The sequence below is a fragment of the Cucumis sativus genome, chromosome 3, assembly GCF_000004075.3.
Source record: "Cucumis sativus cultivar 9930 chromosome 3, Cucumber_9930_V3, whole genome shotgun sequence".
Lineage (NCBI taxonomy): Eukaryota > Viridiplantae > Streptophyta > Magnoliopsida > Cucurbitales > Cucurbitaceae > Cucumis > Cucumis sativus.
The window spans coordinates 9,522,770-9,534,783 of NC_026657.2; the positions used below are offsets into that span (position 1 = coordinate 9,522,770).

General features: G+C 31.8%; 2 protein-coding genes across 2 annotated transcripts; both read right to left on the reverse strand.

Annotated features, from left to right (window-relative positions):
- Positions 1-6,150: 6,150 nt before the first annotated feature.
- On the reverse strand, positions 6,151-7,269 carry LOC101215415 (transcriptional regulator SUPERMAN). The gene has a single exon (XM_004134373.3). It carries the CDS (start codon positions 7,001-7,003, stop codon positions 6,440-6,442), a length of 564 nt encoding a protein of 187 aa, XP_004134421.1. The 5' UTR covers positions 7,004-7,269; the 3' UTR covers positions 6,151-6,439.
- Positions 7,270-8,425: 1,156 nt separating this feature from the next.
- Positions 8,426-10,584, reverse strand: LOC101215648 (serine/threonine-protein kinase BLUS1). Its single transcript, XM_004134374.3, has one exon. The coding sequence runs from the start codon at positions 10,200-10,202 to the stop codon at positions 8,607-8,609; it is 1,596 nt and encodes a 531-aa protein (XP_004134422.1). The 5' UTR covers positions 10,203-10,584; the 3' UTR covers positions 8,426-8,606.
- Between the last annotated feature and the right edge of the window lie 1,430 nt (positions 10,585-12,014).

Sequence of the window (12,014 nt, forward strand, 5' to 3'; positions counted from 1 at the left end):
ATGTGAAATTAATTTAAATAAAAAAAGTGAACTTAACTAATATTTATATAAGAGTAGTTTTAAGGAATGATATAATATTCTTTATATTTTACTTTTAAAACCCCTGTAATAAATTGTTCTCACATATGTTCATAGACATATCTCTTATTTTATAATCAAAATAGAACTTTGTTTCCATCTAATGAATATGAACATAACACAAAATTGACATAAAGTACATATATATTCTGGATCAATAATAATTTAAAAGTTTGAATGTTTCCCTCCATATCGTTGAGCTAACGTTAAAAAGAAAAAAAAGAAGAAAAAGAAGGGGGTAATTGTGGATTTTGATGTTGATGTTAGAGGAAGTAATTAATAGTTTGAGAAAGATGAAGGAATAGGTCAAGGGAAGAGGAAGAAAAAGGATTCCAAAGGGAAACATCCATTAATGTAATAAAGAAAAAGGTAGAGGTAAGCTTCCATCAATGTCTTTTTAGAATGGGAGAGTGGGGTCTACAGAAAGGGGAGCAGTTCAAAAGAGAATAACATGATTGTAACTTACCTCTATTATTTTATTATCCCATCAAATAAAATAAATACCTTACCTTACCTTACCATATGTCTTCTTTCTTTTCTATTTTCTATTTAATTCTCCTATGTTACACTCTTAGACGGCTAAAACGCGTTTGCACTTCCACATCCAATCCCCCTTAAAATCCCTCAATCTGTCTTCTTTGTTTCCCTATTTTCATACTACAATACAATCATATAATTTTGTCTTAAAATACCACCTTTTTCACTTCAACATAAACGCAAACAAAATATTATATTATATTATATTATCAATCAATACTCAATTTAATTTACTATATTTAGTGATAAATACATTATTTATCTCCTATGTATCAACATGGACACATACTATATATATGAAAATGATTCGCACTTAATAAATATCACTGTCATCTTATCAAACTTGTATCCATATCTTTGAGAATCTTTAATAACGTTCTTCATATTTTCGTCTCTTTATCATGAAATTTAGTTTGAAAATCACCTTCACTGTTTCTATTTCTCTTTCATGATTCTTCTATGTTGTCCTCCTTAATTGTGTGAGTAAATCTGCTAATAAAAGTAAATCTAAGTTTCTTTTTTTAATCTATAACAATTACTCTTTTTAAATCATAAAGTAGAAGTAAAGTTGTTCATTTTTTAGAGTTGAGAAAGTTTTCAATTTTATTTTGCAAAATAAGAAAAATAAAAAAAGAGAGGGATAATGGGCTTGTTTGAAAGAAAAAGATATGGCCCAATAAGCTATAAAATGTGGCCCAAAACAGATACAATTCATTGGGCTTTTATTAACTGGTGTTGTAGGAAGACTATAGCACTTTGTGGTGGTGGTAGTACTGTAAATAGCCCATAAATATACTCCACCTTCTCCTCTATTTATATATTGGACATAAGCTTTTTTTTTTTGGCATTCTTTTGATCTGTTCTCATTCTTTTTTCTATTATAATTCGTGTATAACTTTTATTCCAAAAATAAAATTTGGTTTAATGGGCAAGTAATGATCAACGCCATATTCAAATGCATTTTCTACATTTTCTCAAAGCCATATTCATGAGTAAAAGACTTAAAAAGATTTTAAATTACAAATAAAATACACACAAAAAACTATGGTAATGGTATGGAATGAGAACTTGAACTTAAACTCAACCACACCACATTGATTTAGATCCTTGCAGGCCACCATATAGTTCAAGTTCTTAATTGTATTAATAACTCAAAGATGATAATAATAAAAGAAAAGTTTTAAACTTCTTACAATAAACTATAGGAAATTTAGATTTTCAAAAGTAACATATTTTAACCAAAAAAAAAGAAAAAAGAAAAGAGAGAGAGAATGAAAGTAGGGATTAAGAGTAGGAGAGAGAGAGTAAAAAGGCAATGGATGGTGATGTGTTTCCTTTATGCCATTCTCCATTACTATTTCACTTTCACCAAAATACACATTTTATTGAACACTCCCTCTCCTTTCCTTCCCTTTTGTCCATTCCTCCACTTGTCTCATCTTTTCACCCATTCTCCCTTTTCTCTATCATTATTATTATTTTTTTATCTCTCTCTCTCTCTCTCTCTCTCTCTCTCTCTCTCTCTCTCTCTATATATATATAATATATATATATATATATATATATATATATATATATATTTGTTTGTTTGTTTCCATTTCTTCAACTTATAAAACTATATAAAACTATATATACATCTACATCACACTATATATTTGAAACCCTACCCACTACACTATCCTATCATGTTTTACTTGTTTCTGTATGCTTTTGTATTAACTATGTACAAAACAATTTTCACTAATTAACTAAACGTTACTTTTATAATATATCTATCTCTACTTCTACTCTCTATACCTTCCACAGTTTAAATTGAATTACTTACTTTTTCTTTAAGAAAAACTTTTAATTCTCTTTACACTTTTTTTTTATAAAAAAAAATACAAAAACTGTTTCTTATATTGATATATAATGTGCTTTACACCACTTAGTGTACAAATACACTTATTACTTTACCTAATTTAGTGCTATCATATATATATATATAATATTAGTAACAATCCCTAATTAAAAGTAAAAAGTTAATTCTTTCTTTATTTGATAGTTATGCATTCATTCAAGCCACACATGAAGAGCAATATTAAAAGTCAACTCTTTAATACAATCTATTATTGTACATTATTGTTTGTAGTTAAATCATAAATCGTATATAATAGTGGGATTATTGATATTAGTTAATTCGTTGTTATTATTTCTTTTGTCACCTCCTTAATAACTCTCTAATCCAACAAAGATTCACCTTTCATTTTCTGAATTCCATTAAGGTATGTTGCTTATTTAATCAAAAGAGCTATAGAGAAATCATATTTATTTAGTTTTTTTTGGTCAATATAACATAGATTCGCCTCTTTTTGTTGGACATCCAACAAATTCATCCACAAAATTGAGTCCTAAGGCTATCTTTTATCATTCCCTTTGACATTTATCCATCAAAATAAACCCAAGTAAGACACACCCTCCCTTCGTTGATACAACATAAGTGCACTAAGGATGCAATTAACAAACTAAATTAGGTTAAAAAACGAAACTTAAAAAAATTTAAAATTTACGACACATTAACACATTCATTTAACATTTTAAAGATTTGTAGTTTGAGCCTCACAAATCATATGTATTGTTAAACTAAAAAAAACTAACAATTTTTATTGTTGTAATATCTTGAATTTATTATATCTAGCAGTTTGAATAACCAAACATCAAGTTTTCTTTTACTTTGTATTCATATTAATTTAAGTTATATTTATGATTAGAGAGAGGTGTGGTATATGTCAAGTCTCTGACCCTAGCTAATGGCGCCTTTAAATCTATATTATTTGTCTCTAATAAGGTTTGGTATCTCCCTTTACCTATAAATATATATGGCTAACAGGCGGTTTATGAACCAGGGAAATCTTTGTGCCAATTCTTTTTTATGTTTACATTTTCTTGTTTCTCTAAATACCGACTTTATAACAAATATTTGTCATATTTTGTTTGGGCTTAATAAGCTTTTATCTCTCCCATATATAATAATTTGAATTCTGAAGCATTGTTTTCGAATGGTTACTTATAAAATGACAGAGACATTACATTACACCACTTTGACATGTGACATAAAATAATTAGATTAAAGGAAGAACCAAAACCCTACTGAGTACTGATAATATGTACATATGATTATTAAAACAAGCTAAGTTATTTGAATAATATTTTTTTTTTAAAAAAAGAAAGAAAGAAAGAAAAGAAAAGTAAGAAGAGTTATATTTAAATTTATGATGAGATTTGAATTGATGATGACGTAAATGAAGAAGAATAATTTGTGGAAGCAGAGAGTGAAAGAGATGGCAGAAGGTGGTTTCTATTCCCAGTTCTGATGCATTTACTTCATTCACTTTATAAATGTGTGAGCAACTTCAAATCCAATACACAAACTAACAACTTCATTTATTGCCCTTTTTGCCTTTTCAACTCAATACTTTTTTTCATCATCATCCCACATACTTCCTTCCCATAACACTAATGATCAAAACAAACAAATCAATTTCTACTCCACACTTCCTTCCATATATATCAATTTAAACCCTAAGCTTTCATTCATTCGGTTTCAAATATATGGATTTTCAGTTATTATTGCTCTTTATATATATAATTTACTAAGTTACATTTGGAAACAAAATAAACTGAAAGTCTTGAATTTAATCGACAGTTTAGAAAATGTAAATAAAATAGGGTATATTAATGGAAAGATTAATTAAAAAAGTCAAAGTGTTGTGTATTTGGTTTGGTAACTCTAACCCTAGTGTTAAGCCAGGGAGTGAAATTTCAAATGCAATTAATGAGGAAACTTACATTACCAATGAGCGCTCTTCTGATATGCATCTCAATAAAATAATTCATCCACAATCTTTTCCATAAAAAAATTTTTTTTTGCTCACTTTCAAAGATAGAAATATGGGATTTGTCTTTAAATTAATTCGCAATAAAAGAAGTACCTAATATATATATATATATATTAAACATCTGATACTTGTTATAGTTATAAAACTGATTTCAACATGCATTGACATAGCTTTAGTTTGTTTAGGAGCTAGGTCAAATTATATGTATTGGTAAGAATTAAGTTATATATTAGAGAGATATATAAAATAGAATTCATGTCTAATAATATATAGGAGCATAGACTTTCAAGTGAACGATCTATCATTAGAAAAATTAAAAGAATTCAAGATTTATATATATATTAGGATCCTATTATTCAGTTTTTAGAGTTTAGGGATGAAAATAGACCTAAACAAACAAATTTCAAAGAGGAAAATTATAATTTAACTTAAAACTTAAACAAGATAGATAGTTGTTCGTTTTCTTTCTCGGTAGCTCAAGAAATCAATTAAAACAAATTAAGAGGTTTTCAAGTGGGTCGTCGTTATCCAAGTTAATACTACTCGTGAATGGAGAAAACAGAAAGTTAAAAAAAAGGGTAATTAAAAGAGAAAAAGAAATGAAAAATATGAATGGGATGATTAGGAAGGCAAGAAAAGTAGAGAGTAGCGATAGGTATATAAATTAAATTTTATAGTTGTAGAGATATAAATAGAAGAGGGAGTTGATTTAATTTATAGTAATAGTAGATTGGTAATTGTGTGTGTGTTGGAAGAGAGAAATGAAATAATGGAGAGTGTTGTGGATGAGAAAAGGGAATTGAAAATTGAAAGAAGAGGGTATCACAGTTAGTCTGAAATACTTTGGACAGAGCAAAGCATTTCCATCTAAATATGGAAAACCCATCATACCATTTGACGCCCAGACATTGTCGGGAACATGCAAAACCAAAACACACACACAAACACACAAACATTTTCTTTTTCTTTCTTTTCTTCTTTCTTTTTTGGAAATACAATTAAAGCATCCTATGAACTAACACAAACAAACCCCTAATTTTCTTTAACCCCCTCTTCCCTACTTTCAACTTCACTTCCCATGCAATTTCTCACTTCCATCATCAATCAATCTCCTCATTTCAAAACCACTCTCATAACAGCTTTAACAATATTACCTAAGTACATTTGGGTTTTGTTTTGTTTTTTTTTTCTTTTACTTTTAAAGTAGGTTTCAAGCCATGAAGTTTATATGGTTTAGAGAGGTGTCATATGAGTATAAACATTGTATATAAATATCCTACTATTTTCTTTAACTTTTGGTGAATATAGCTAACACACTATAAATAAATCATTATATTTATATTTTTTTCTCTCTTTCTTTACATGTCGATTTCATAATTAACCATTCACTTTTAATTTCTATCCAATGTAGAACTTTGGTCAATTAACATAGTTCATGAAAAAGGGGAAGTTAGTCAAATATAAACAACATATATATCATCTCCATGTTATCCAAAATCTTCAAGATCTAGACGGTATCATTTTAAGGTTTTGTGATTGATTGGTATGTAACGAAAAGAAATAACATCAAAAAGAATGATTCCCTAAAAAAACATTAAAAAGAGTGATACAGAGAGAAAGGGAAAAGAAGTAAACTACACACTATGCATTAAATATATTGTGAGAATTTAATCACATTTCTTCTCATTTTCTTGGAACTAAATCAAGAAACTAACACACAAGTTTGGTTAGGAAAGAAATTAAATCCTTTTCCAAATCAGACAGAAAAAAGAAGATAAACTTACCAATGAAATTAAAACATACAAATAGTGAAAGATAGAAACAATAATGTCTTAAGCTTGGGGTTTAAAACACTACAAAAATATAACAGATGACGGTGAATAAAATTTTTGAAGAACATGTTACAAGGTCAAATATAATCACCGAAAAATCCCACATCTTGATCTCTAAGTTGAGTACCCTAATCGAAGCTCCAAATCAATATCCTTCTTGGAGTCAGTAAGTACATTGGTCGAAGAAGTAGTACTAATTTCAATATCCAACCCAATATTGAATTTCTCACCCTTCTTCCAATGACCTCTCTCAAACATATTAGGTTTCGTCGCAATTTCAGTTGTCATGGATGACAACTTCAAATCCGAAGCTTTTCGACCGACGAATGTGACTTCGTCGTAAGACGAGATATTAGGGTTAGGGTTATGGAGGAGGTTAAGGTTGAGATTAGTGAACTGACCATCAGCTGGAGGAGAATAAAGCAAAGCTCTATCTCTCCTATGAACATTCATATGACCACCAAGAGCTTGAGCTGATCTAAATTCCCTTTTGCAAAAGTTGCAAGTGTAACTCCTTGGAGGCCATGAAATCCCATTTATGAAATCTTCCTCGGTTGCTGCCCGACACACCTTGTTCCTCTGGCTTTTCACGCTGGGGTTGGCTCCTCCACCAATCGTCGACGTGTTCATTGTTGTTAAACTTGTACGATACACAGTGCGTAAACAGTTCTTCTCCATGGATGAGGCTTTAGAAAAAGTAACAAAAAAGAAAAGAAAAGATTCAAAGTGATAGCTCGTAGTGTTGACAATGAGAGATAGAAAGTGGGAAAAAAGGAGTAGTTGAAGAAATAGATTTAATTAGTTATATTGTCTATATGGAGAAGAGTGAAATAATGTTTAAGAAAGATGAAAGAGAGCAAGAGAAAAAGGGAGAAGGCCCTGAAAATGTCCTTCATGTGTTTAGGTTTATGAGAGGTTTATTTTAGGGAAGAGAGAGTAATGGGGTTTGCCATTTATGGGAATTTGGGTTTATGATATTTTCTTTTATTATATTACACCTCCCCTTCTCTTAAATTTATATAACACTGTTTTGGTGTTGTGTTTTTGTTGGTTTTTGTGTCATTATTCACATTTGTTGTATACATGGACTGCTCAATTATGTTCATTCTTCAATCACCATTTTGCTTCTCTTCGTGTTATCAGATGTCTGAGCCACACACTACACTTCTATCTCTGAATTTTCCTTCTCATTTGGTGTTTTCTTTAATTTCTTCTACTTCTCTGTTATTTAGTGGTTAAATTTTCTCTCCTTTGTACTTCTCTTTTGAGTTCCTCCCTATCTTGTTTTTTTGCATTGAGTTCCTCTCTATCTTGTTTTTTGCATTGACTTGTATCCATAATAATTTTCTTTCTTAACTAATGTAAAAGAACGAGAGTTAGAGAAACTCATAGGCGGTCGCGATTTTAGATTTTACTGCAAGTGTTCTCTTCATAAATTAAGTGCATTCCTCTAAAACAGAAATTCGTCACTTGGTTTTTTGAAACCTCCTAAAGTTCTTCATACCATAAATTGTTTTTACTTTTACATACAAATCATTTTTTTTGTAACCCATTCCTGGAACTTTGTATGTAACTAACGAAATGATAGGCTTTCATATCACATTGAAAATTATAAACTAATATACAAAGAGGCTGTTTGATTTAGTTTCAATTCACCTGAGATGCTATTTGTTTCCAGAAAGTGTTACTGTTAGCTAGAGTAGGACATACTTATTTTTTATTTTTTAATATGTTATACCCCTAATTATTTATGACAAAAATAAATATTTATGTACTAAGTCAATCCATGCATCTAATAGGGTAGAGTACTTTTTGTGGAATCCGAACTCTCATAGTTGTAACGTAATATTTCTATGAAAAAAATACGAAGAAATTGGATATTTAAAAGTACTTTTATTTTTGGGATAAATAAAAATCATTTGGGCCAGGAATGATTGACATTGGACTTCTTTCTCGTATAGAGAGAGTCCATTCACTATTCAGTGGTTTCGTCACAATTTTCAAAATTTGGCCTAATTCTATTTTATGTTTTTCATGTTCGGGCTAGATAAGCAGTAGTATTATAGGTAAAATTATAATTGGTAAGTAACATTAATCGAGTGAGATCAAAATCAAGATGGTATGCACTATGGTTGATTTGGATAATTTCACACTGATTTATGACCTAAGCAAAACCCATGTTCGATCAAACTTTCAAAACCTAAAATTAATACAAAGATTGAACTCAATCTCCTACTCCATACAAAAAATCCACACAAGGAAGATTTTTGGAGCTACGAAATCAGTTGTTAATGGCGGTCGAAGCACCACCATCGTTATTATTATGAAAAGCAGAAATTTGAAGCCTAAGAAATTCCAACTCCATCTCTAATTCAAAGTTCCTCCTCCTCTCATTCTCCAATTCCCTCGTCACCTTCTCCATCAATCTCCCCATTTGCTCCTCTCTGCTCATCTCTCCCACTTTCTCCCCTTCCATCAATTCTATCAAACTTCCCACCGCCCTTCTCTGTTCATCTAAGCTCCTTTTCAGCGCCATCAATCCTCCCACTATCGATTCTCTGTCAACAACCTCCTCCTCCTCCCCTCCACCCCCGCCGCTGCCGCCGCCCCTCTCATTCCCCACTGGTGAACTCAGATCCGACAGCCCCGAACAGCACTCGCTCGAATTCCCCGAACCCTTCTCCTCCATGATTGAACATTCTTCCCCTGGAAAAACAGGGTCTAGCTCTAACCCATCTTCATTGAAATTCCACCCACTTATCCTCCTTTGTTTTATAATCTCTTTCTCTAATTCTTCTTCCTCTTCTTCCTCGGTTTTCATCGACGGCAATCGCTGTAATTTACCCAATTTGAATCGCTCTTCGACGCTCGGCAATCCTTGTAATATAGTTTTTACGAGAAGATCAGGCCCCTTGCTGTTTTTGAAGAATGGATGTTTGAGCAATTTCTCAGCGCAGGGTCTTCTCGATGGCTCCGGATCCAGGCAAGACGCTACCAATTCCTTAAACCCTTTTGAGAACTTGTTCTTGTTTTTACTGTTATGGTGATTTTCATAATCGGAGAACCGAAACCTCCGCGTGATTTTCAGAAGCAGGGATTTGGAAGGAGGGAGATGAGACAGGGGAGGTCGTCCATGGGCTAATTCCAACGCTGTGATTCCAAAAGACCATATATCTGCTTTCAAACTATACCCATTGTGCGAGTGAATCACCTCCGGTGCCATCCAATATGGCGTTCCGGCGACTTCCTTCAGCATGATAGACGTAGACAATGGAGAAATCGACACCCCCTGTTTTGAATTCGACTCGAAAATCGACGTGGAAACTCCAAAATCAGCAAGCTTGATCGACCCATTTGAGTCTATAAGAATGTTGCCGGCTTTAATATCGCGGTGGAGATGGCCTTGGTCGTGGAGGTAAGAGAGAGCGTGTAGAATTTCCCGAAGAACAATGGCAATGCAGGGCTCCGGCAAGCCATCGGGAAACGAGGACGTAATAATGGACTGTAAAGATCCAGCGGACATGAACGGCATGACGACCCAAAGACGACGATCGACGGTGAAAGAGCAATGGGAATTTAGAATGTTTGGGTGAGAGAGAAGTGAGAGAATTTTGGCTTCTCTTCGGATGTCGTCGAAATCCGCTCGTGATCGATCGAGGTCAATGGCTTTGATGGCCACAACTGCAGAGTTCATAGGAATGCAGATGGCTTTATACACGACGGCGCTGACACCGACACCAATTTCGTCGATGATTTTGTAAGAGGTGGAATCAAGAGGGAATTGAGGCCGTCTGGAATCATCGTGGTCATCAGGGAGCTTCATGATAAGGTCACCGGACTGGACTCGGCGGAGGGAATTAAGACGAGAAAGTTTCATGGTGAAAAATGGGAAGTGGATGAGAGAGTTAGAAGGTGAAGAAGGGGATAAGTAAGGGAAAGAAAGTGAGAATTTTGAGCAGTTTTCTTGTGAAAGGTTAGAGGGGGAAGGTGGAGGTTTTAAAAATGGAGATGAAGCATGTGAAACCTTCAACAATAAATTTACTTCCTTTTTTGAGAGGGCATCGTTTTGTTGGTGGATTTCATTTTATAATTAATTCATGTTGGCAACAAATTTAGCGTTGATTATTAGCTCATCAACACCAAATTTAGTATTGTGTGATAAAGAAATCCACTAATTGTTTTTTCTTCTTCTTCTTTCAAGATCAACTATACAACACATTTTTGTGTCAAACTTGTATAATTTCCTACAACCAATTGACTCATGCTTAAAGTTAGTGAAGGTGGTTCATTGAATGAAAGTATGAACAATCTTAGATTGATCACTGTATAAATTGATGTATGGCTAGGATTTTCAATATATAACCTGCTACTTAACCTTCATATTCTCCATCAATTAGATAGAATTTGTATGAGTTGAACAATTATGTATTAAACTTTGTTCAATTATGGGAAGATTATTGTAAATAAAGATTTTATATCTCAACTCTCGACATTCATACACACATTTATAGACATAGAAAGAATATAAATATATGCTATATTTTATAAATATTATGATCCGTTATTCTATATTTGAAAATATTCCATCATCACGTGGGTGCATATAATACTTTTTTTTCTTTTTCTTAGTTGAACTAACATATACAAAAATAGGGAATGTCAATGGATGATACAAAAGAGCAAAACTATTCCTCAAAAAGAGAAAAAAAGCAAAACTAATATAAAAAGAAAAAGTTGAAAGAATGGGAAAGTTGGGAAATGTAAAGTAAAAGTTTGACTTATGAACATTATGATCTACAATTTCATTTACATTTTATATATAATAGAAAGCATATGAAACATGAGTTTTGACCTATTAGTTTTGTTAATCTAAAATTTTGGATCTAAGTAATAAAAAGATAGAAACAATCATTTCAAAAGTAAACACATAAACCTAAACCCATCGTTCACACAAGATTTTCGAAAAAATATAATTCGTGAAATTGTACTCTGTATATTGATTAATTTATATGGTGTTGTGGATACAATATTTAATATTTACGCATTTGATGTTTTCTCTCAAATACAAAATAAGACTTATAATTTTTTGATCTTCGATCGTCAGGAAGTTATGGTTACAAGTTTATTTGAATTTCAAATTTTTGAAATTTAAAGAAGGTTTGATCTTCGAAGTCTTCGATCTTTTAGAAGTTGATGATCTCGAACTTACATGTCTTGAGAGCTTTAATTCTTCAAAACTTGAATTATTTTTTCAACCAAAGACCTTCGTGGAAATATTTATTTATAAAGAATTTCCATGAGCTTTAGGTGAACTTGGACCCATTTGCTTGGTGGACTTGAGCTTGAGTCCATTTACCTAACGGGCTTGAACTCATTATTCTTGTTGGACCAAATTTTGTATGTAGGGCCTGAATTGGGTTGGGTAGGAGAGAACTTAATTACCCAAAATCTAATCAAATTATAATTATCAACGTGTTTGGTGTGATGACGTGACAAAATTTAACTGATCGAAACTTCATGCTCAACACTAATAAAACAATTAAATATAAATCATATTTTCATTCAACTAAATCAATGGTGATTATGAATAATTTTTAATCCTCAAGTTTGAGTGTTTGTTGGAAATTTCTTTTTAAGTGTTTCATTTAGAAACATTTCAAGAGTTAATGATGTCAAGAATGTAATGATG